The sequence below is a fragment of the Sebastes fasciatus genome, chromosome 23 (assembly GCF_043250625.1).
Source record: "Sebastes fasciatus isolate fSebFas1 chromosome 23, fSebFas1.pri, whole genome shotgun sequence".
Classification (NCBI taxonomy): domain Eukaryota; kingdom Metazoa; phylum Chordata; class Actinopteri; order Perciformes; family Sebastidae; genus Sebastes; species Sebastes fasciatus.
Window position 1 is genome coordinate 15,054,726 of NC_133817.1, and position 25,924 is coordinate 15,080,649.

Sequence of the window (25,924 nt, forward strand, 5' to 3'; positions counted from 1 at the left end):
TTGAAAAAAATGATGCTTCCCCATAAAAACATTTGAAACAAAGGAATTAAAAGAGCATATAGTTTTGTATTACTGTTTAAGTCAAAAGCCTTAAAATAGACCCAAAATCAAAAATGTAAAATTAAATGCCGCTCTGAGTAAATGTGTGTATAAATGGTGCAACGTGGTGTTTGATCAGCAGGAGTCCTGGCAGACAGTGGAGCTTGTATATTTTGGAGCTAACTATAACATAGCATGATATTTATTATTGCTTATAATACAAACACATCAAATCAAACAGAAACACAGTGCATTGCATAACAAATGTACTCATAAAGTGACACGGTTGGTGTATTCAGTGGCAATGAACTAATCTGTGCAAACTTCTGACTGCAGCGATCAAACCCAATGTCTTTGACCAAACTCAACATCTGGTCCATGCAACGTGCAGACTTTCAACCATATTATTGACTTATTAGTCCCTTATGTGCCAGAGTGAACTCTAAAATCTGTTGATGAGGCCCTGCTTTTTATGACACAGATGGTGAGCAGAAAGGTAATTAGTCCTTAGGTCAGACGTGCAATCGCCTCAGTTTTGTAACTTCTTTAAAGTAACTTCCGTAAATGGGTTTTTATAAGACAGCTTTTGTCTAAGTTGGTGTATTTGGGGGGGTATTTTATGTATGTTTACATGTTTATTATGTGTATTATTCCGCCTTTAATCGTGGAAAACACAAAATACATACCCTAATTCCTCTGTCACCAGGCTCTCCAGGTGGTCCTAGTTCACCCTGTGAAAGGCAAAACAACGCAATCACTTAAAGTTAGTAAATTTAGGACATGACTGTATTGATTATAAATCATTATGGAACCTCCTGCGCAACATCGCTGACAAACTGAACAAACAAAAGCATTAAGTAAACTGTACCTTAGTTCCTGGGTCTCCATTAGTTCCAGGTGCACCCTACACACAAAGTCATTGTCACCAATAATACAATGTAAATACTTACATTTAAATACATTTTCCTGAGCTCAAGTTTTCATCTGTACATATCACATTCTGACTTGTCCAGACATTTATCATATTCTCCTTATGTCTTGTGTTTTAATTAATAATTTCTCCTGACGTGATGTGTTTTAAATAAACCCTCGTAAGGAAAAATACATCTGAATTGTGCTGTATCGTACAATCAACTTGTATCATTGCTGTAACAGCCACTCAGGATTTACTTACATCTTTACCTCTTAATCCTGGTTCTCCGGGTTTTCCGGAAAACCCAACAGTCCCTTTGTCCCCTTTAGAGCCATCGTGCCCCTGGACAAACACATGCCTTCTGTTTTAGTAACATTAACAACCTTAGTAAATATATATATATATTAAAGGGGACATATCATGCTCATTTTCAGGTTCATACTTGTATTTTTTTCTGTTTCTACTAGAGCATGTTTACATGCTTTAATGTTCAAAAAACACATTATTTTTCTCATACCGTCTGTCTGAATATACCTGTATTCACTCTCTGTCTGAAACGCTCCGTTTTAGCGCCTGTCTCTTTAAGACTCCTCCCAAAAAAGCCCAGTCTGCTCTGATTGGCTTGCGAGAAAAATATGGTGCACCTTTGCAAAGGTAGTTCTCAAACTGTGGGCAATATATTCTCATGAGCCTGCATGTGACATAGGAAGGGGAGCCAAATCTGAATGACTACACGAAATTGTTTATGTATATAATAAAACATTTTTTTAACCACTTGGGGGCAAACGTAATAGCCATCAGTTGTCTTTACACATTGAGCAGATGTGGAGCAACATTAGCACTCATTTGGAGTCATGTGTCTGATCACCTGACAAATCTAATTTATACTCTTATTTTAGCTGTTGTTTGGTCTCCTCCAACCACGGAGAAAAAAAATCTGATTCTTTAACTGCTAAATGCTCCACTATGTTCATCAGCTAGTTTCTAACATTGTCTGCTGTTTGGTGCTGAGCAGGTAGCATACAGTGGGCTTTTAGAGCTTTTTTGTTGAAAACTGCTGCTGTCACTGGAAATGAGGTCGATAAAAGTGAACCACACCAGCAAATCAGCAAAACAATAGCCTGAAAGATGCTAAAAGAATTCGGTAGAGTTTAGGATAACTGCAAAGTCAGGTGATAGAGCAGCTTCAAACAAAATAGTCACTTACTTTCTGTCCTGGTTTTCCAGACAAACCAACATTTCCCTGTGAATGATAACAAGGATAAGACATAAATATAATAGCAATGAACAGCTGTTTTCTGCTTCAGTGTTATATGATGAGAACAAGGTTTAAGTGCTGTAGGTGACTCACCCTCTCGCCATTTTCACCCTTTGGTCCCCGCTGTCCTGGAATTCCAAAACCAGGACTTCCCTGCACACATCAAAACAGACCATGCCCATATTTTTATGTAAAGTTATTCTACACTCCCCACTATTCGTTCTATTCTCATATTAGTGAATCAGAAAAAATTACAAAATGCAGAAATGACGTGCATGATGTACAGTATTTCTCATTATTAACCTTATCTCCTTTGTCTCCTTGTTTACCCTTCGTTCCCTGGGGGCCTGTGGTGCCGACTGGACCGATGTCTCCCTGACGAACAGGAAACACGCACACACATCCACAAATAAGCAGAACATCAATCAAGATGTTTCTCGTCACCGGACCAAACAACAGTTTCAAAACAAAACTCTTCACTTTAAATGACACCCTGTGGACTGGGAGAATAAAGAGGTCCCATTCACTGGAGCATTCAGTCCCACTTCAAAAGCTAATGAGAGAAAATCTTAATTGTGTTTGATAAGCCGACCCAGAGGACTGAGTCTGCAAGAAATACCCCGACCAATTAATTAACAATGTCTCGACAGAATAAAACATTAAGAGAATCACTTCCCTTTGGCTGACTGACTTATTTCAAGCCAGTTAAGATAAATACAGGCAAACAACTTAGACACACGTGAGGTTGTGACAAAATTGAACAAGGTTAGATTGTGTCACTAGTTTAAATCTTTGGACTAAGTTGGACGAGTAACACTTTTCTCCCCCCTCAACAACTTCTCAAACCCCAAATCTGTAGATAAGCAGCTCAGCGGCCAACAGATGACGACCACTGCAGACTTTTTAATACTTTAGTTTTAATTAAACACATATATCTTGGAGGCACAGCTTCTCTGGAGCCAAGAGTAATCTTATAGGTTGAGGGAAACCTAAGGATCCAAAAAAAACGAAAAACAAACAAACTCATAACTGGAACTGATGTCCCTTAAAGGGTATTTAAAGGGATAAATTATATTGTGAATTACCATTCTAACTGCTTTGGTTGCACAGAGCCAGCAGGAATGAGGGTTTTGTACACAACAAGAACTAAAATGAGTTATAGAGAGTTAGAGAGTTTTGGTGATTTCAAATGAGGGATTTCTGTATTTGTGTTTTTCTCAGCTGGGAAAGAACTGATGTCACATATTTCCCTGTGCACCAATCAGAGTTTACTGTAGCAACAAAATGCAATGACAGTTGTATTTATGTTACCAGGCCACTGTCAATCAAATCTGATCCAATCAAAACTCACACAGTTCTGATGGATCAGACTAGCTGAGTTTGAGTGTTAAACTCTTAATAAATATCAACTTATAATGTTTTTTTCCTCAAACTTTCACTTTAATTGTTGCTTATTTAGTCATGAATGTTTAATACCAAGTTTTCAGAAGATTTATGCCTTCTTCTCTGTTTACCTTAGTTGCACCTAAGAATTTTCTGTAAAACAAGATTGCAATTTGCAAGAATGTGTGTAAAAATAAGGATTTAAAATTCAAATTAATAATATTTTTTATTTTATTTGTATTTTATTATTTTCTATTTATCCATTCATATATTATTATTATTATAATTATTATAATTATTATAATAATAATAATTATTATTATTATTATCATTAATAATAAAAACGTTTTTTGTTCTTTGTTTTTCAATTTACAGTTACTATCTGTTACATGTATGTATTATTTTATTTGTTGTGGTTTAGGTTGTTGTAGTCTTTTTTCTTCCGGAAACAATAAAAAGCCTGATTAAAAAAAGAAATGTGTAAAAATATGGGAACCACGGTGATGCATGCTGCCACAGAAAAAATGTTTTCCTGGATGAATAAAAGTTCAAATTGCAAGTTAAAATTGGTTACTTACCCTGGCACCCTTTTTTCCAGTTGGGCCAATTATCTGTTGTGATGGGAAAAAGAAGACTGACTGTGAGTATGAAGTGTTTCCATATTTCTAAAGTTTAAATGAGTGGAATAGTTTTCTTACTCCCTTGGCTGGATCTCCAGCGGCTCCTCTTGGACCCTCATCTCCTTTTAATCCCAATGGCCCCGTCAGTCCCTGGAAAAATCAAGGCAAATTAAAAATATTTCTGAATCTGCCATTTCTGTTATGATTGTTATATTTATGTGCCAACTGACAAATCAAAACAAATCTCTTGTTATTCCTCAATTTACTTTCAGCTATCATAAATTCTGAAATACCCAATAAAATGAACCATCACTCCCTACTATCTTCTGTTAACCTGCACTTTATTAGCTGTTATGTTCAAAGCTAAACTTTTTTAATTAAAAATGCACTACAAAAGCTAAATTTTTTTGTTATAGTCACTTCAAAAGGACTACGCTGCCTCAAATTAAAATCAGTGAAGCAGGACAAAATGGCCCATTTCATAAAGATACCCACTGAGGTTTGACAATTTGGCGCATGATCGTATGTAATCATAACCATCTCTGATAGGGGCTAATCTTGAAAAACCAACAACAAAAATGCTTCCGCATTTTGCTCATTTATCATCGTCTTAATGTCTGTTTGGAGACGTTAGAAAACAGTTATTAAACAGTGTATCGCATTTCCAGCAATTCAGTCCCAGCTGGTCCTGAATAAATATATTGCTTCTGCCTCAGGCTTTCTTTGTAATCAAAAATGAATTAAAAAGTGGATTTGAATATGCTCAGTGGAAGCAATTATGATTATGTTGGTTTAGTGGGACATTATGACATGTTCCAGTGTGCAGGCAGTATGCAAATATATATATAAGTAATTGTAAGGAATATTTTGTCTCAGCACTTCAAAATGTTAACCTCAAGTAGCTAAAGTGTGTTGTCATACTCACTGTTGGTCCTTGTGGTCCGATTGGTCCCAGCTCTCCTTGTTCTCCCTAAAAGGACAAAAAATAAATATATCTAACACTGAAAACTGCATGTATATGCATGCACAGTGTGACGCCAGGGTTGATTAAAACAACTATCAGCATTACTCTTGTGTGAACTTAATTGATTCTTTCACGTTATCATATTAATTATAAAGCCAATATTATCAGCCGAATGAAGAGAGAGTGGACGTGTGTGGGATGAACTCACCTTGTCCCCTTGCTCTCCTGTGAATCCCTTCTTTCCCTGCAGGTAAGAATAAATCACTGGCTCTGAATTCTTTCATCACTGGTTCTTACACAATATTCACCCCTTAGTTCAACCTCATTAAAGTGAACTGGAATTCATTCATATGCATTTGAGAGTAAAATATGCAGGAACTCATTGCACACCCGAAGTCCGATGATTCCTTGGATGCCCTGCTCTCCATGATCACCCTGAAAAGATGAATTACAAATATTATTTTACAAACATTTTTCTTTTTCTAAATTTGAACTAAAACATGTTACACTCAGAGTTTTCAGATGTTTTTTTTAATGTTTGTTACCTTTGGGCCAACTGGTCCCGTTAAGCCAATATTTCCCTGCAAAACAACAGTTCAAACACTGAAACAAAAATGGGATTTCATATTAACAGATCCAGAGCGATTCTGTTCCACCTTAACAATCTGCCCCATAAGACTATTAGTATTATTAGTATTCTACTCTAAATAAAATGATAATACTCCATATTTATGGTTGATTCTTCCTTTTTAAAGGTGCAGTGTGTAGGATTTGGCGGCATCTAGTGGTGAGGATGCAGATTGCTAACCTGACCCTGTCAGATGGTTTGTAACACAGAACCATCTGAGAAGCCGTCATTGGAAACTGTTTGGGAAAGGGCAGGCACTTTCAAAAAAAGAATTGGCAGGTGATTGGATGATTCATCAGTCAAACTAACGAAAGCGGAACTAACTGAAGGCAAAAACATCGCTGTACTTTTCATGTTCAGTTGCATCTACGCTAACCTCTTCAGGAGCCACCATTGTTGTTTAGAACGAACAGTCACTAATCCGTGTCACCTCACGCTATGGTCTCACCGGGTATCACACACCTAAGCCACGCCTGTAGCTGCAGTAGCTTCGCACAGGATGCTGATTGGTCCGTTGTCTGGCGAGCCAGACAAGATGGATTTTCGTTTGACATTTGATCCCACGATTCTCGCGAGATCTTGTGACATTGTTAGCAGATTGCAGCCAACTGCAACTTCTCCCGTGTGCCAAGCGGGAAGGAGAATTACGATTGGCCGACACAAAAACATGAAAACGCGAAAAGGCCCTCTCTAGAGCCCGTGATTGGTTTGTCTGTTCTGGGCTACTGTAGATACATGGAAGACCCGCTCCCTATGTAGATATAAACGGCTCATTCTAAGATAACAAAAACACAACGATTATACACTAAAGAAAACATACTTATTAATAATATATTCCAATTTCTGACAATAGATCCCCCCTAAATGCTACACACTGTTCCTTTAAGTTAATTGCAATGTACCTTCTCTCCTGGCTCTCCACGAGGACCTTGTATACCTTGTATGCCAATTCCTTCTTCACCCTGCAAGAAAGGAATATTTATCAGGCAAGTTACTCAGTAATATATTGATGTGTTTTTTAGTAGACAGGTTCAAAATGTGTAAGTTGTTTTTTATTAAAAAACACTTTTACCTTCTCTCCTGTCTGACCTGATAATCCTGGCACCCCATCAACGCCAATGGGACCAGGCAAACCTGCAATCCCCTACACAAGTTTGCATATGTGCGTGTTTGTGTGGGAAAAACAGCGAGATAGAAACAAAGAGGAGAGAAAAACACTTTCAGAAGGCAACTCTGAATTATCTTTCAATTGTGTTATGCAACGTCTTTTGCCACTTCTTATAATTGTATCAACAACGCACTTACATCTCTTCCTGACTCTCCTTTGTCTCCCTTCACACCCTGCTTCCCACGTAAACCCTTTCAAAAATAATGGAAGTGTTATTAGATGAAAGTGAAACAATGAATATTCAAATTCATGAGGCATTAAGAATAGGCTTAACATGCATGCAGACACACTTTATGATGCATGATATTTATGCTGTAAATTACATTTTCCAGCGCAACCTTTTCAGAAGACTAATAAGGGATGCAACGCAGCCTTCATACTTACTTTTGCTCCCAGCTCGCCAGGATCGCCCTACAAAGTTGCAAACAGTAAGAACAACTCTGGTTAAGCATTTTCATACTGAATACTGTAGGTTGGTCTGACATTACATGATGAAACAATACAAGATCATCATTGCAATATGGGATTAAGGCTAAAAAAGGTTCACAGCTTGCACATTGTTCTTTTTACTGTGACTTTTAAGTCTAATCCATGTTACCTTGACAGATATTCCCGGTGACCCCGGTGGTCCTAGCTGGCCAGGTAGGCCTGGAGCTCCATTGACCCCTCGTACACCAGGAGACCCCTGGGGACCCTGTAACATGCAGTGATTAACATTTGAGCTGTCCTGAAGTTCACTGTTGGAAAAACTCCAAAAGAGTATTTTGAGGACTCACTGAAGATCCTGGTTCTCCTTTTCGTCCAGGAACAAAATTTGCATCTGCGCCAGCTATTACGTATCCAGGCTCTCCCTAAGTGGAAACAAAAAAAAACATGGATACCTGAATACACAACAGAATATTTCCTGCCTTTGTTGTTGTTGTAGCACTCAAATCTTTTTCACAAAAGTAGATAAATCCAGCGTTATGAGCTCAAATATATGGAAGCCATAAACAGACATGAGTCAAACATTTTTTTTATTCACAACAGCATAAACGTGTTACCTGTGTCCCTGAAAGACATATGCGTGTCCTATATTTGTACCTTGAAATAGCTAGGCTACATATACAGTACAGTACATACAATACTTGAGGTGCTATAAAAACACATTGCTCCTTAATTCCAAAGTAAAGGTCAGACAGTTTTATCACAAAATAGCTACATTTCATTTTAGATCAGAAGTCATTTCAGTATGTATATAGTATGTTTGTAGTCAGAGATATCCTGAAGTCAAATATATCAGTCATTGTCAGGAATTATTCATTTAATTTTATCCAGCAACCAAAAATAAAAGAATAAAGAAATTGCCCTCACAATTTAGAGGTATTTTCTTTATAATTTATAAGGGGCACAGGTAACATGTTTTGTACTTCTATTTTGTATGTACCCTCGTTAACACATTATTTTGAAAACTGGACGTAGTCACACTTGTATCCTTCCGCTATCTTCACCAGGTCCTCCATCACTGTCAGCCATGGAAGTATACATTATACATCCATGCTGTCAGCTCGATTTGGGCCATTTGAATGCATTTACCGTCAGCTGATTTGACCCAAACATTATAAGTAATAAAAGAAAAACATTGACTCATGTCCGCTTAGGGCTTCCGTACGAATCTTAGCAGAAAGCAATCAGTCTAAATGACATGCACACGTTAGACTTACTCTCTCTCCTCGCTGTCCCTTTGGACCAGTGAGTCCAGGTAGACCCTGTAATGGAAAGAAACATGAAGAGTGATTAGTATATTATTATTATATAATTAATTCGTATATACCGCAACATCACAAATTTGAATTAAGCTAAAGTTTTGACACTTTATTTACTTATTAAGTCGACGGTGGAAAGGCAAAGTTAACAGGTGATACATGTAGCAAAGGTATAGGACCACATTCAAAGAGTTTTAGCCAGCTGACTCAACATAATGCTCCATAAAAAAGGTTTTGTTTCATAAATGTATTCATCATAAATGGTCTTACCATATCACCTGATATGCCTTGAGGGCCCTGAAAAAAACAAACAAAAAACATATAAGATTTTATAGAGAGAGTCCAACATAAATGAAATAAACTTTAACCAGGTCAGTCTGAGGTTTTTCTGAATTTAGTTACCCGCTGGCCGGCAGAACCGGGGGGTCCACTTCTCCCTGGTCGTCCTGGCAACCCAGGTATACCATCTGCTGCAGGAGGCCCCTGTCATATTAAAACATTATGGTCTGTGCTTGAAAATAGATTAATAGATATACACAGCAAAGCCACACTCACCCACACAGTCACAGCAGGGTGGTGAGATGGAATATAGTAAAAATGATAAAGTAGTTACAACAATAATTTGATATACTGGACCTTTGTGGACAGAGCAGTTTTTACTGTAATGGAGTCAAGTAATAAATAAAAGTAAACGGACTGTAGGTCACCTTTTACTTTAACCAATATATACACATTTCTGAAGATATTCCACCTGTATACCTGAAAACTGAACAGCTCAGCTTATTGCAACCCCCATTACTATGACAACCGGCAACTGTGAGCTTTAATATAGTGATTCTGATGTTTATTTTCTATTTCTTCTATTTTAATATATCAAAAAATACAAGACAGCATGAAAATGTACTTAAAGTAAATGTCTCCTCCTCATTGTTCATTTATATGTTTATTTTATATATATATATAGTTTATTATATGTATTATATTTGTAAATTGAGAGTTTGCTATATGTTTTCAGTTCATTTTATTTATTATTTTTCTTTTTTTTTTACTTATTTAAATACATGTTCGAAATCAATCAACTAAATCTAGATCTAAAATTGTAATGTGGTGAAAATAATATAAGAAATAAGAAAATTGAAAAGAAAAGAAATCCTGCAGCACCCTTTGACACATGTCGAATAAACAAATTCATTAGTGGAACTTGGACTTTACAAAAAATAAATAAAAATACTGCTGTATTGAACTCCAGTTCAGGATGGACTGGTTGAAAATGACTGGTCTAATTTTAAGAAATTGACTCATTTTTGTGTGATAAACTGTAGCCCTCTGTCAGTGACTGTGACTAATGCTGCTGTACTGGCCAACTGTCCCTTCATTTGTAATTAAAAGTTGTTGCAGTGCACAATGCACAAATAGGGGAGCAATTTTTTACCAAATATAAACAATTCTTTTATACTTTTGCTAGTATGACATAGTGGCCTCCATGCTCCATATATAATAAAATGTATAATAAATGTAGCCAAACAGACAGCTGATGGGTAAGGTAATCTTGACAATAGATTATTTTCAATGAAATGACAATGATGGTAGAGTGTATTGTTGTGTGTTTGTGTGTGTATGTTGATTCTTACTCTTTCTCCCCTCTCTCCTTTGGTAGAAGTGAAGGGATCAAACTGTCCTGGAGTTTGCCGAAATTTCTGCATAAACAAAACAAAGACTACAAGTTATTTTAAAAGTTAAATTAATATTAAAGACAATAAAGTTGAATTAATAGCAATGAGGGAGGTGACAGTGGATAATGTATTGAAATGTCCTCATGGCAACAAAGTATTATCACTAAACAGGTGCCATAATGTAGAGAAGATACAACTTACCAGACCTCCGAGACCAGAACCATCTCCCTGAAAGAATGAGAGCAAGAATACTGAAAATAAATAACTTCTTTTGCGTACATTTCTAAATCAATTTAACCGTTAACACATTTCAGTTAACTCACCTGTTCCCCTTTCTGGCCCTGGATAAACAAACAAATAGTTGACGATTAATCAAGAGAAGAACTCATTAATCAAACCATCGTTAACGTGAGAAGTTCAGATAAATGTCAGCACCTCATCAGTGAACTTTAAACCAGGATGCAAATAAAGAAAAGACAAATTGTGCTGCTGTTGAATCCCTGTTAAAGATATCTATGTGTATTCATATAGAATTTTCTTGTGTTGTGGTGATTTGTACTCTTTCACATATTTGGTTTATACTATGACTGATATGATAATTATAGTGATGATGACAACAACAATGATGAGGAGAAGGAGGACTTTCTGAAGTACCAACCTTCACACACTGGGAGGTGCAGGGACCCTGAGGCTTGGGCTGCTCCTTCGGGTCTTCAGTCGCGGTGTCCAACTGAGCAGACTGAAAATGGACAAGAGGAAAAGGGAATTCATTACGGATTAGTCAGAGTAATGCGTAATGCTGCCGCAGTCACACCTCCACCGCTCTGACGTCCAAATGAAGTCAAGACCGCTGGTGTTCCTTCCTACGGAGTCTTTGTGAATAGTATGGGATGGTGGTTGGGTCAAACAAACGCTGGACTATTACCAAGGAGACTGCAGTTTGTGTCGCGTGTGAAACGAAAAGTCAACTGTCACTTGTTTTAATTTACGGCCGTAGCTTAATAACGTAAAAACGTAGTCATTTTAAGCCAAATCATAATGTTTTTTACTAAAACTAACCAAGTAGTTTTGTTGTCTAAACATAGCCAAGTAGTTTTGTTGCATTTTGTTTTGTTTTCTTTCAATTTATGACGTTAAAGTTAAAAACTGTTTAAAACTGTGACCTGGAGAAAATATGCTTCCCCTCGAAATGTAACCAACAATGCAGTTTAGTTGTATGGGAACATAATTTCGTAGGACATAGGGTGTGATTGAACTACGACATATGTCGTTGTAATAACAAAGAAAGAAAAATAATGAGACAGATGATATTTTTGCTTTGTTTGTGTCTTGCCTCATCATTTAGTTTGAACTCGGAGAGCAGTTCCTCACTACAGATGACATTGATAAATTCTCTCTCTATTGAAGGGAAGTCATCAAAGGTTGGTGCGTAGAAGAGGTTTTTGTAGCTGGTGGGTGCTGCTATCTTATTCAGCTCCTCGAGGTCTGCATTGTAAACTCCAACTGCCAGGACACTGACACCTAGAGAGAAACAGATTCAAAACATGATAATCCAGGTATTCAAAGTCTTGTTTATCATATATTTTCATTTAAAAAATAAACTCATAAAACTCATTAGCAACACCATTTTGGAGGCTTTACAATTACGTTTACTAACCCAGAGCACGTGCAATTCTGGAGGGTGGCACCACATTATCCTGGGCCCGGCCATCCGTGATCAGAACCAGAACATGGGCCACTTCCTGCCTCATCCCTAGAGACTCCTGGAACAGCTCCTGCAGAACGTAGCTGATGCCTTTTCCTGAGGATATGCAAAAGTATTAAGAGCAAAAAAATGAAACTTTTGAGAGAGTTTTACTCTGATGAATGCTAGCAGACTAAATTTACTCATCTGAACAGCACTGTTCTGAGGTAGTGCAGTGACGTTGCTAGGGACGTGCACCATATAGAGGAGTGTAAGCAATGCATGCCTTCAATCTATAAATCAAATTAAATTTTTATAGCACCTTTCAAAAAGAATTACAGATGACTGACAAGATGATAATAAGATATAGAAATTGACTTGGGGACATCTAGTGGTGTGGTTGCAGATTGCAACCAACTGAGTACCCCTCCGCTCACTCCTCCCTTTTCAAGTGGTTACGTGAGCCACCAAGAACAAAGCCGTGGTAACATTCGAATCAAAAGTCAGGCTAAAGAGGTACGTTTATTTTTAAAGATATCTTCCATAAACAACGATGACATAATTCATTCATTTTCATGAATTAGTCATTAAATGAGAACTTTTTCCATTTATAAAGTTAAGTTGTAATTGTCGATATCCACAGCATAAATCTCTGTAATGTTTATTGAAATACATATATTTATGACATACAGTTTACCCTGGGAAAATTGTCTTTGATTAGATTATCTCACATGATGCTAGCTACATCAGCAGTCAGTATTAACACATCTATATGGCAGCATATTTTCTGTTCACATGCATGGTGCTGTTAGAGGCTGTGACATCAACAGCAGGATCTAAACAGTGTTATAGGAATAAGCAGCCATATGATGACAGGTGGCAACGTAGTGACAGACCTGTTTTGGTGTTGCCCCCTCCGTAACGCAGAGCTCTGAGCGCCCTGAGCACCGAGTTTCTGTCTTTGAAGTCACTTAGACGGAACTCAATTCGAGGCTCATCGCTGTAATGAACCACGGCTATCTGAGAGGAAATACACATCATCACAACATCATTTCAATTTAATGTGGTGCTAATTCTATTCAATACTCCTGACACATACTACACATATTGAGAAAATGTTTGTTGCATGTTTATAGGCAGGTGCCTCTTCCTTGGCTGCCACTCTGTATTTGCAATGTGGCATTGTTCCATGTTTATCTTTTCTGCCAATGTTTGAGTCTGATTCTGTCCACTCGGTGAAAGAATAGCACATTATGTCCCTGCTAATGGTACTGGCTCGCACAGGAGTCTCACTGGAGCGGTTTGCTAATTTGCAGCAGCTATTATCATTTAAAATCACAGCAATCCACTTTGTAATTGTCCCACCACTCTAAACAAACTTACAGCCAAAGAGCCATAGCCTGACGACAATACCAGCTGGAACAAGATGAAACAAAGAAAGTTTTTACTGTAAGACCGACCTGTGTGCCTTGAGGACCGATGACGGGGAAGTAAGTGGCCACCCGGAATATGAAGTCCTTCATCTTGATGAAGTTGTTGGCGCCGATGCTGGAGGACTCATCCACTAAGAATACTATGTCCGCTTTGGTCTTACCGCACACTGACAAAACACAAAGATTAAATGCACATTCACCATTTAATGTGTATAATAAGTCTGTATGATCATGTAGAAACTGTAGAATATTCTCACTGTAGATCATAAACATCTATTTATGAATAAACCATACCTGATCTTGGTGGAGCTGTTGTCTCTGCCCTGCGTGTGGTTAATTGAAGTGAGGTGACTTCTGCTGCTTTGGCTTCAGTGACACTTGGCTGACCTGGAGGCTTCTTGGTGGTTATGGATCTAGTCGGCGGCACAGCGACGGGGTGCCGGGTGGTCCTGGAGGCTGTGTGAGCGATGGTAGCGTCGGTGATGGAGGCGGTGGTGAGACGAGGGCCGACTGTGGCTGGCACAGACTGGACCGTTGCCACCGGGCGATCTGGTCCCACTGAGATGCACAGAGCCATAACATAACTGATTAAAACAACTAAATCACACAGTAGTTGCTGCAGCAACAAAAAGGGGATACAGCAAAGGGAAAACAAGGATTTTAAGGAGTGACTCAATACTGAATCACACAGGGTAGAAAACTGCAAGTGCACTGCTCTCTGTGGGTTTAAACTGAAGCTCAATGTACTTTATTGAGTTTCCCAAGCATTCCATAAACTGTGTGTATGGTCTTTCCTAACTTCTTAGTAACTACTAGCTGGTTTCAAACTTTACTAACCATCAGTTAGAGCTTAAGGAATGTCTGAGTCAGTATCATGAGCTGGAACACACATAACAATAAGCTTCCAATGGGATTTATAGAAGAGGAAACTCAGACTGTACCATTTTGAGGACAGAGAGGGGGGTGTCATTGTTTGCATACAAGATTAGTGGAAAAATATTGATACATATTAAGTGCATGTATATCCTTTGCAATGAATAAGCCTATTGTACAGCATTGTACTGTAGCATGCCAGACAGATATTTGTGGATTATTCAGAGAGCTGATCAAACCATTTATGTAGTGTCTTACATATTCTCTGATACACGGTGCTTATAGGGCCCTCCACTTCTCCATACAAAGGTCTGATGGTAAAAATGTAGGTTCTTCCATACAGCAAATCAATGATCTTATAGGAGTTGAAACCAGGGCCCAGGGTCTCTGTTTTAGTCTCCAACACTGAAAAAAGATACAAAAAAGAAAAGTTACTGTTGAGTTGATTTAGTTTCCAGGAATAACAATATGAATAATAACCTCCATATTGAAATACATTTTAGTCTACAGTAATGAATGGAAAGAGTGATTTTCAGATCAAGTGAGCAATAATGTGTGATAAAAATGATAAAAGACCATACTGCATTAAGTTGTGGTTCAGTGGGAATAGATAGATAAAATTGAAGCAGCCAGGGAATTAAACTCCTTGGGTAATTTATTTGACTGAAAAATTCATGAATGTTAACATGATGCTACTTTGTCAGACCTGATATGTGCCTCCAGGAGAGAAGGTATCCAGAAACGCCAGCCACACGTGTCCAGTTCAGAATAGCGCTGCTGTCTGTAGTATTCAGAGCAGCGAAGTTGTTCACTTTGGGAAGATCCACTGAAACAGAAAGACACACAAGAATAATGAAACAAATGAACAAAAAATAAATAAAGTCAAGGGCCATATCTGATGGATTTACTCAGCCATACAGTATGCTGAACTCATCGGGATTATTTTTATGTAAGGTAACAAGAGGCCAGGGATTGATGCGATGCAGAAAATTGAGTCTGCACCTCTTTGTGACCCAAACGAAAAAATAAAGGAAACACTGATTTTGATAATGACAATGATGATAATGTGGATCTAATGCATCTGGCTCAATAAGGTCAGTATCGCCCCTGAAAACAATCATTATCTTCTCGACAAACATTCAAGGTCATGTCTGCTCAAGGTTACTTTAGCAGAGTGAAAACTGTGGATGCTTAAACCAGAGTCTCCGAGATTGGTCTCAGTGTGTAAATACTAGTTTACAAGATGGTGAACTTTGATAAATTATACATTTAAGGTGTCAATTCATTACTTTAAACAATATGTTATCATTTAAAATACTACAGACACATTTGTACTATCAATTTGTGTTATGTATAATTGTATAACTAACTCCCTGAAACCTCTGACTGAGAGCACATCTCATACTGTTCCTCACTGTTTTGGGCAGGCAGGACTCACAGGTGCGTGCAGTGAGTAGGACTGGGCTTCCCTCCCTGTTGCCCATCATGGTGGACACCTGGAGCTTATAAGCCGAGCTCTCCCGCAGCTTGTGGATGGTGAAAGTGGTGGAGGAAGCAGATACCACGTGGGACTTCTCATCACCCCCTAGAGCAGGAAATATTAAAATCCAACATGTAGAAATAATAAGAGTGTAAAACAATACAGTTGTGTGCTCAGTTACAGATAAAACTCGATTGCAATGAGCCACAGGAGTCCAAACGGAGATGATTTAGGAAATACGAATAATTGCCTATCAAACAAAATGGTAGTAACAAGTTGTTGTGATTGAAAGATGATTAAAATACAAAAGAAATGTTTAATATCTTTAGTCAATAAAATTGAATATTATGTTATTGGCTTATTGGTTGAAGTGCAGCTAAATTAAGTCAATGCTTAGCAACACTTTGTACTGGTTTAAATGCCTGTGGGTGTCCATTCATCAGGTTTTAAACTCAACCAATCAGGTTTCATTTTGTAGTAAACTATTCTGTGAATGGTACATCAATACATGCATGCATGCATGTACAGTATGTGAGTATCAGGGTGTAACTACACATGGTTGACTGGATATGTGGTCTTTTACCCAGGAAGGGGATCCAGGTGATTTTGTACCCAGAAGCCCCTGGTGTTTTCCTCCAGGACAGAGTGAAGGAGTTGACTCCGATGTCCACAACCTTCACCTCCCTCACTGCCTGGATTGGCCGTGAGCCTGAGACAGCAGCTGAAAAATAACACCATACAACCCCGTCAGGTGATTTACTAAGAAAAGAACCACAACAAAAATCTCATTTTGGCATAAAATGTATATAAAAACATCATTAAATTTAGTGCAATCCAAAATCTCTGAGCTGAATGAGCTGGTGTGGCTTTATTTACACACCCTATCATTTGTCGGCGTAATAAACGTAGCAATTGGAGCTTGGTGTAACACTCTAACTTTGACAGTGATAAAATGATAGCAGCTCTGCTGACTTGGACTCAGTGACACATAGTACAAGTGACAACAACAGGAACTGTGGTTAAAATGGGAAGACCAAAGTACATGACTTGTCAGTCAAACAAAGACATCAAGAGGGTGCCGGGACACGGGGTGAGGAACTTCGCCATCCCTACCCATTTAATTACACTGGGGTGCACAGCTGCACAGCGCTATTTAGATTTAAAGATGAATCATGATCAATTCAAATAACGTCACTTCCTGTACCTGTGAGCTGAGATAAGGAGATTTCTGGTCCCTCTGAGTTGCCGTACACTGCACAGATGGTGATTGTGTAGGTGAACTGTGGGTTCAGGTCTTCGATACGATGGAAGAGAACACTGCGGTCCAGGTAATGGGACTTAGGGCTGCTATCACCTGCAAGCATGCAGGCACACACACAGACAGATCCACAATATTACATACACTTTTTAGATACAAATTGAATGTATAGTCTTTAAAAGGGCCGACAGGTTGTCTGACAAGTACACAAACAGAAAGTTTGTTTGATTGACCTGTGAAAACATATAAATAATCCCCATATTGCGGTGGATCAGAGAAAAACATGGGTAACTATATCACCTGTGTTCCAAGAGAGTTTGTACTCAGTAGCTCCAACAATGGGACTCCACTCCACATCTATGGAGGTGCTGGTGTAGGACGACACCTTGAAGTTGGACACATAGCCCAACGGAGCTGAGACGGAGGAAAATGGAACATCAATAACATGTATTTGTTCTTGTAAATACATTGTGAATTGCAGAATTTCATCTATAATATGCAATAGAAAGATTCATGGCAAATTAAACAGATTCATTTCTTTCTTTCAAACCTGTCTATAACTGAGGAGTTCCTGTCATTTAGCAGTGTTTTGCTTTACACTCACACGATTATACACACCTTGGCCTGATAGGCAAGGCAATTATATATCAAAAACCAAGATGGTGACGGACAAAATGCTGAACTCGAGGCTTCAAAACAGAAGTCCACAAACCAATGGATGGCGTCAGGGTGACTACGTCCACTTCTTAATATACAGTACATACACACGACACTGAAGCTTTCACCCAGAGAGGGCAGTGTAAGACCATTTTTCACCAACTGAATTGATGTTTTATGAATGAAAAGGACAAACAATATTACACTACTTGGGTTTTGTGGTACAGAAGAGAAGTGAACTATGCCAAAATTAAAAAAAGTAAAAATCAAATCCCTTTGGACTTTTGTTGTGAAGTCTTCAACTTGAAAATACAGCATACTGGCACAACTGTGCAGTTTACCAATTGTGTAAGTCCATTATAACCAGCCCTAAACCTCAGTGGTACTTCATGGGGGTTGTGGAGACATATTTAATACTGGTACTCACAAGTTTTGAAGGTAGCACTGATACCAGGTCCCACCAGAGATCCAAACAGCACATAGAGAGACAGGACATACTCGGTATCATGGGCTACATTCCTCAGCTGGTACTCTGTGGTGCTGCCGTTCAGAGCCAGCTGCCTGGGACGGTCACGACCAACAAACTCTGAAAACAATGTTGACAGTACAGTCACATCACTCTTCTGGATTATTCCTCAGTGTCCTGGCATCCCTCTCAACTCTGGCTCAGCATTAGAGCCCCCTTCTCTGGAAACAACATCCTCCTCCCTTTCCCCCCAACATTTGTATTTCATCAAAGAGAATCGCCATGCCACCTGTCACATCCCTGTGGCAGACTGGCAGGGTGAATGTGTCCAGCGTAACAAAGGTGGCATTTCAAAAGCTCTTGTCAGAGCGAGTCTGTCACTGGGAGAAAGGACACGCATGCATACACATATACAAAAGCAAACGCCCTTTAACCGAAACTTGCAGTAGAAGGACATCATTGACATTATTTAAGAGTGTACAAGAGTTATGAGATGTATCACTAGAAGAACCAGTATGGGCATGCTTTTATGGTGTAAACAAAACAGAAATGCTGAGAGAGTAAATCACCTGGGGTGGGTCCCCAGGCCAGTCTGTATCCTGTGGCTCCTGGAACGCTGTTCCATGAGATGACAGCAGTACTGGTGCTCACAGCAGACGCCTTCAAAGTCTGTACTGCACTGCTTTCCACTGACACACAGAGAGAAAGACAGAAAGTGCATCTTCAACTCTAATCAACTCTAATCTAATCATTGTTCTTCCTAGAAAGCGTCCTATAGTTACATGTCTTGACTTTGGTGGTGGTGACGGGCCCCTCAATGTCTCCAAAGATGGGGTTGATGGTGACGGTGTACTCAGAGGCGGAGTGGAGGCCCTGGATCATGTAGAAGTTAAAGTTGTCCCCGAGGTTTATGTTCTCTATGTGGCCGTCTGAAAGACACAGAGAGGCACAAACCAAGGTTATTTTCTATTTGCTACACTCTTGTGTACTATTATTTAGCTAACGAGTGAAGAGCAGTACCTGGGGATTGCCATGTGAGACGGTATCCTGTGGCACCCTTAACCGACGCCCACCTCGCCTGGACAGTGTCCGTGGTGGAGTTTTGGACCAGGAACTTCTGAACTTGTACCAGCTTTACTGTGAAACACAGACATGCACATAAACACAAATTCACACAAACACACAAATTAGATATTTCAACTTAGTTTATTTAGTGATAAAAAAAAATCACAGTAATGAAATATAAGAAACATACAAATCTCAATCAAATCAAATCAAAGCAAAACCTCTGGAGATATTTCTCTAGCATACCATGAAATAGAGATAAATGAGAGTCTTACTGTATGAAATAGACCTAATGCTGGTATTTTCTTCTAGAACAACAGCACCATACTGTGGATACATCATGGTACTACACCTTGGCATTTGCTACCTTGTGTTATAGCTTGTTTCATACTCTATTGTTGATTGGTTACAGCTATCCAAGTTCCTTTTCTGTCAGTGTTTAGTCAGTGTAGAGAGTTACATGCAGTAAATAAAATGAGTGTGAGAAAGTTGGAAAGTGAACTATTAGAATGATGTTTTTTTCATCAAAGCTGATAAACTTACATGTCTTGCCCACTATTGAAACCGTTTCACTTTGTCCCTGGGGGTAAACAGCATAAATACTGATAGAATACTTCTTATCCTCCTCCAGGCTGTCAATCACGTGAGAGGAGGTGTCTCCAGGAAGCAGGTTCTCATACGTAAATCCTGGTCGGTTGGCTGCAGAGCAAAAAAAAATGCAGAAGAATCAATACCCAAGAATGTAATGCATTCAAACAACTATACACCTTTACTAACAATTTAAAAAAAATCAGATTATGATGATAAATACGGCAAAACCAGACATTTTATACTGGTCTGCAATGTGTCTGGTGTCAAATAATAATAACTGCATGGTGTAATGTTAGCATACATCTTGGGATGAAGATCTTGAATCCGTTGATCTTCCCTAGAGGAGGCGTCCAGCCCAGGCGCAGAGAGAACAGGCCCTCCTCAATAACACGGAAGTTTGACACCTGGGGCAAGGCGGCTACAAGGCAGAAAAATTGTTGCTCAGGGAAGCAAGGTACAGTGAAAACTTAAACAAACGTGCAGCAGTATTTGTGTATTTTCTAAAAGGTGTATGCACTGATGTGTGACACCCACTTGTCTGGAGGGTGGTTGTTGCAGAGTCTCCTATGCGGCTGGGGTAAATGGCGTAGACGGTGAGGGAATAGTCTGTTTTGGGACTCAGCTCCGTCACCACTGCTGTGCTCACATCTGCCTTCAGATCAATCTGTTGCATACAAAGAAGACGGCAGAATGACAGGAGCTTAGTGTGTGTGTGTGTGTTTGTGTGAGAAATAAAGTGCAAGAGAGAGTGAAGTGAAGAGAAAGATGCACCTCTGAAACATGGACTTGAATAAATATCATGTATTAAACAAAAATATTTTTATCTCCACTTCCCATATAAGTGGCTACCTCAGTAAACCACCAGCATCCTTATGCTTTGTTTACACTCTCCATTATATTCAAATTAGGTGGCTCTTTTGGTATCGTAACATAATTCTCTGTTTGTCAAGGGTACGCCTGCAGTATTATCATGAACACAGCAGCGTGGATATTTTTGGAGAAATGGGCTTCATGCTGATCCCATTAATGCAATATTGTCGCGAGCTTTGGAGAGCTACACGGATGGAATTGCACAAATACCTCAGGCTGCAATGAGAGATGACTCACTGCTTTTTTAGTTCAGTACACGTGCTGCTGGTCACAGAGGTGACATGCCGTTTTTGGTCATAAGCAGCTCTGAGGATGAAGATTTGAGGGATGCACTGTGTTGCAGGGTTATTATAGTGAACCAAAACTGAAACTAAAATGAAAATAAGCAATGAAAAATATTTTTAGTAAACTGAAAAATAAATAAAAATGATATCCTTTAATAAAAACTAAAACTAAACTTAAATGCATATATTGCCTAGATAAAAAAAGAATACAAATAAAATAAAAATGAACATAAATTCATTTCAGTTTCAGGTTTTTTGGCTATAATATATCACTACCGAGAAAAAAAGGAGACAGCATCTCCTTCAAGTGTCATAAAATTGAATCACAGAAATTGAATGGACTTGACCTTCCAGGAGATGGCACTATGCCGCAATGCTTCACTTTAGTATTAAGAAGATTAAACATTATAGCCATACATACTTCTGAGACGCTATACTTGGCCCTGACAAAAACAAAACTAAAACTACTGGGAAACCAAAATAAATATATAAAAACTAAAACTAAACCTTTCTGAAAAACTGAAACTAAACTAAAATTAAATTGAAAAGTCAAAACTAAAATAGAATAAAAACGATTGAAAATTCAAAACTATTATAACATTGCTGTAGTGGATATTTCGGGGGAGGAAAATAAGACTTTTCTATGTTACAGTCCAGCTCAATAGCGACACGCAACAATCATCATGCACATGCGTAATCCCTCACCTGTATCTGTTGTTGGGGCAAGTGTCCACTGGAGCTGAGAGGGTAGACCAGGAGACGATATCCCGTGACATCACCTGTGGCCTGGCTCCACGTCAGTCTGAGGGAACTGTGGGCCAACTCGCTAACCTGCAGGTCTCTGGGACCCACCACACGCTCTTCAACTATTTGGAGAAGAGGGATGGGATGTGAGAAAAAGAACAGGGAACATAAAACATGCAAGTTGGTCTGGATGTAAAATTTGTCAGCAAGATAAATCCATCTTAGAAAGAGTGAAGTGAAATAAGAGAAAACTATTAATCATTTTTATTATACTTTTCAATCTGCAATTCATCAATATAAAAATGCAAACAGCTGTCAGTATGAGGACAGCTTTTAAAGGAAATCTAAGTTTATTATAGAGGCTTTCATGCTGCATGCGTACTGACTCACCAGGCGGGGCAGTTTTCACAGGAAGTGGTGGTTCAGAGGCAGTGATACACACTCTGCGGGACAGCTTGGGAAGGATGGTTTCAAGGAGAGAGTAGTCAGTACCCAGTAATAGGTGCTCCTCATGTGGCTCGGACACGATCCTCCTCAGCTCTGACTCATCAGCTCCCCGAACACCTGGTCACAGGATAGACAAGAAAAACAATCTAGACAAAGCAACATGCTTAGTTCACTAATATATGACAAGCCAGATAGAAACAACCTTTCAAAGACAATTAACATAATGAATGGCCTGCTACATAAGATAAGACTGCACAAAAACAAAACAAGTGAATAGCAATTATGTGGTGTCACATCATTCCTATGTTTGACATCTTCTTTTTGCATTTTCTCCACATACTTTCCTGCAGACACCACTAGGGGGAGCTCTGGCAATTTGGGTGATTTATTTCCAATCATGAAAAGATGTACACACCCAAACACATACATACTGCAGACTTACACAGGCTTAATCAAACGCTCTCTGGCACTCATCTCAAGATATGGCATAATGTGTGTTTGTCAGGCTCAAGTTTGTGGAAGAGGGTTCTGACAAATAATATAAAGACCAAATCAGGGCTCCGAAAGTGGTACTGTCTTAACCCTCATCCAAACCGACAGGGGTCCCCGCAGTCATCTCACAGTTGCGTTATTTAATATCATTCCAATTTTTCATGACTTTGTCAAACAATTTGTTCCTAATGACTGTGTATCATTGTTTTGTGTTTTTGTTTTAGTTTTAATTAATGATTTTTAAAAGAGCAATGTATTGGGGTCCTATAGGGCAGCGGTCCCCAACCCCCGGGCCGCGGACCGGTACCGGTCCGTGGGTCATTTGGTACCGGGCCGCACAGAAAGAATAAATAACTTACATTATTTCCGTTTTATTTATTATCTGAATCTGAATGATGTTTTATTTTGAAAAATGACCGGATTCTCTCCGTTACATCGTAGTGATACGTTAACGCTAAAATTTAACCCACAAGCTAGCAAAATGAGTAAAAAACAGACGTCTTTGGAGAGTTTCTTTGGGAAGGGGAAAAGGCCCAGTGAAGAGACAGAAGAAGGGCCAACGACTTCCAAGAAAAAGAAAGCTGCATTTAACAGACAATACCAGGAGTCCTACTTAAAATATGGATTTATCGCGACAGGTGACTCCCACGCACCAAGCCCGCTCTGCATACTATGCGGCGACCGGCTCTCTAATGAGGCAATGAAGCCTTCAAAACTGCTTCGCCACTTGGAGACCAAGCACCCTGCATTAAAAGACAAGCCTTTGGAGTATTTTGAAAGAAAAAAGCGGGAACAAGAAGGACAGAAGCAATTACTGAGGGCCACCACATCAACAAATGCGAGTGCACTGAGAGCATCATACTTGGTGGCTAACCGTATTGCTAAGGCTAAGAAGCCATTCACTATTGGTGAAGAATTGATTCTGCCCGCCACTAAAGACATTTGCCGTGAACTTCTAGGAGAGGCTGCGGTTAAAAAGATAGCACAGGTGCCTCTGTCGGCTAGCACCGTCACTCGGCGCATTGAGGAAATAGCAGAAGACATTGAGACACAATTGTTGGAGAGGATTAATACATCACCGTGGTACTCACTCCAGGTTGACGAGTCTACAGATGTTGACAACAAGGCAATACTACTTGTTTATGTGCGATATCTTTATCAGGAGGATGTGCATGAGGATATGTTATGTGCACTATCGTTGCTAACCAAAACCACAGCCACAGAACTATTCAAGTCGCTGGATGATTATATGTCAGGGAAACTGAAATGGTCCTTTTGTGTCGGCATATGCACAGACGGAGCTGCTGCCATGACCGGACGGCTGTCTGGTTTAACTGCTCGGATTAAGGAGGTTGCACCTGAATGTGAATCTACGCATTGTGTCATTCACAGGGAAATGCTGGCTAGCCGAAAAATGACACCAGAACTTTCCAGCGTATTGAATGATGTTGTTAAAGTTATTAACCACATCAAAGCACACGCCCTTAACTCGCGCCTGTTTGAGCAGCTTTGTGATGAGATGGACGCGGAGCACAGACGCCTTCTCTTATACACAGAAATAAGATGGTTATCCCGAGGGAAATCGCTGGCCAGAGTGTTTGAGTTACGAGAGCCGCTGCAGAGATTTCTGTCAGAAAAGAAGTCACCGCTGGCAGCACATTTCAGTGACGAGGAATGGGTCGCAAAACTGGCTTACTTGTGCGACATATTCAACCTGCTCAATGAGCTCAATCTGTCACTTCAGGGGAAAATGACAACAGTCTTCAAGCTGGCAGATAAAGTAGCTGCATTTAAAGCCAAACTGGATTTGTGGGGACGGCGCGTGAACAGAGGCATATTGGACATGTTTCAAACATTAGCGGGGATTTTGGGTGAGACTGAGCCCGAGCCTTCATTCTCCCAGCTGGTGCACGATCACCTGTCTTTGCTTTTAAAAGAGTTCGAGCGCTACTTCCCAACCACAAAAGACCCACGAACTGCCAAGGAATGGATCCGCGACCCATTTGTCAACAAACCAGGAGAATCCAGCATGTCTGTGCAAGAAGAAGATCAGCTGCTGGAGATCGCAAATGACGGCGGCCTTAAAAGTGTGTTCGAGACAACAACTCTGCCGGTGTTCTGGATTAAAGTCTCGGCAGAATACCCTGAGATCGCCACAACAGCACTGAAAACCCTGTTGCCATTTCCGACATCCTATCTGTGTGAAGCGGGGTTTTCTGCAGTGACAGCAACCAAAACTAAATTACGGAGTAGACTGGACATAAGCAACACACTTCGGGTGTCACTGTCTCCTATTACCCCTAGATGGGACCGTCTCGTTGCAGAGAAACAAGCTCAGGGCTCACATTGATTTAGCGTTATGGTGAGTTAATTTTTTCATGCACTTTATATTCGTTTTTGTGGTGTATCTGTATCTTATTTTTGTAGGCATGTTTAAACGTTACCATAGCGACCAGAGAGCGTTAGGGGGCAGAGAGGATGATACTCATGTTATGTTGTTGGCGCGATGTTAAGAGGACGCTGCTAATAAAGTTGCATATGAGTACACAGTGCATTCACGTTTATTATTATATTTACAATATACCACTGTTTTTATGCCGGTCGTATCATTTTATTTTGTTGTATTTATCCGCCACACCTTGAAGGCCTGTCCGTGAAAATATTGTCTGACGTTAAACCGGTCCTTGGCGCTAAAAAGGTTGGGGACCGCTGCTATAGGGGACCCCAGTCAAAATCACCCAACAGATAGATCAAATGTTTGCCATGGGTCCTAATTTAAAGTATCACACACTATCAGTGGGGTAGGGGCATTCTGTCAGTCATTTTGAAGGAGACAGATTTCCTCATGTGCTCTATGTCTATTTTTTGTTTTACACAAAATGCAAATGAATTTCCCAAAATAATAATTAATTAATAAATCGCAAATTAGTCGCACATTAGTAATTAATACTCTTATCAAGCGGACAAATATGCTGCTTTAAGCTAATGTATGTATATTTATTATTGAATTGCCCCAAACTGCATGTGATTATCATAAAGTGGGCATGTCTGTAAAGGGGAGACTCATGGGTACCCATAGAACCCATTTTCATTCACATATCTGGAAGTCAGAGGTTAAGGGACCCCTTTGAAAATTGCCATGCCAGTTTTTCCTCGCCAAAATTTAGCGTAACTTCATAGTGTTATTTT

The 25,924-nt window shown here is 39.4% G+C and overlaps 1 protein-coding gene across 1 annotated transcript in view; it reads right to left on the bottom strand.

Moving 5' to 3' along the window:
* col7a1l (collagen type VII alpha 1-like) overlaps positions 1-25,924 on the bottom strand; it is a 71,212-nt gene that overhangs the window by 28,873 nt on the left and 16,415 nt on the right. Inside the window, exons 6-50 of the mRNA XM_074625463.1 lie at positions 22,187-22,360; positions 21,758-21,918; positions 20,433-20,562; positions 20,200-20,316; positions 19,851-20,006; positions 19,263-19,379; positions 19,025-19,171; positions 18,812-18,931; positions 18,204-18,362; positions 17,420-17,533; positions 17,066-17,215; positions 16,445-16,582; positions 15,820-15,966; positions 15,088-15,207; positions 14,640-14,786; positions 13,803-14,066; positions 13,536-13,675; positions 12,972-13,095; positions 12,049-12,192; positions 11,725-11,912; positions 11,050-11,130; positions 10,715-10,732; positions 10,593-10,619; positions 10,350-10,415; positions 9,121-9,201; positions 8,989-9,015; positions 8,677-8,721; positions 7,750-7,824; positions 7,572-7,667; positions 7,358-7,384; positions 7,111-7,164; positions 6,878-6,949; positions 6,708-6,767; positions 5,723-5,758; positions 5,568-5,612; positions 5,386-5,421; positions 5,139-5,183; positions 4,292-4,363; positions 4,172-4,204; positions 2,514-2,585; positions 2,304-2,363; positions 2,160-2,195; positions 1,214-1,294; positions 908-943; positions 726-770 (exon numbers count right to left, since the gene is read on the bottom strand). Of these exons, the coding sequence (XP_074481564.1) occupies positions 726-770; positions 908-943; positions 1,214-1,294; positions 2,160-2,195; positions 2,304-2,363; positions 2,514-2,585; positions 4,172-4,204; positions 4,292-4,363; positions 5,139-5,183; positions 5,386-5,421; positions 5,568-5,612; positions 5,723-5,758; positions 6,708-6,767; positions 6,878-6,949; positions 7,111-7,164; positions 7,358-7,384; positions 7,572-7,667; positions 7,750-7,824; positions 8,677-8,721; positions 8,989-9,015; positions 9,121-9,201; positions 10,350-10,415; positions 10,593-10,619; positions 10,715-10,732; positions 11,050-11,130; positions 11,725-11,912; positions 12,049-12,192; positions 12,972-13,095; positions 13,536-13,675; positions 13,803-14,066; positions 14,640-14,786; positions 15,088-15,207; positions 15,820-15,966; positions 16,445-16,582; positions 17,066-17,215; positions 17,420-17,533; positions 18,204-18,362; positions 18,812-18,931; positions 19,025-19,171; positions 19,263-19,379; positions 19,851-20,006; positions 20,200-20,316; positions 20,433-20,562; positions 21,758-21,918; positions 22,187-22,360 (4,283 nt within the window). The remainder of the gene's footprint in view (positions 1-725; positions 771-907; positions 944-1,213; positions 1,295-2,159; positions 2,196-2,303; positions 2,364-2,513; positions 2,586-4,171; positions 4,205-4,291; positions 4,364-5,138; positions 5,184-5,385; positions 5,422-5,567; positions 5,613-5,722; positions 5,759-6,707; positions 6,768-6,877; positions 6,950-7,110; positions 7,165-7,357; positions 7,385-7,571; positions 7,668-7,749; positions 7,825-8,676; positions 8,722-8,988; positions 9,016-9,120; positions 9,202-10,349; positions 10,416-10,592; positions 10,620-10,714; positions 10,733-11,049; positions 11,131-11,724; positions 11,913-12,048; positions 12,193-12,971; positions 13,096-13,535; positions 13,676-13,802; positions 14,067-14,639; positions 14,787-15,087; positions 15,208-15,819; positions 15,967-16,444; positions 16,583-17,065; positions 17,216-17,419; positions 17,534-18,203; positions 18,363-18,811; positions 18,932-19,024; positions 19,172-19,262; positions 19,380-19,850; positions 20,007-20,199; positions 20,317-20,432; positions 20,563-21,757; positions 21,919-22,186; positions 22,361-25,924) is intronic.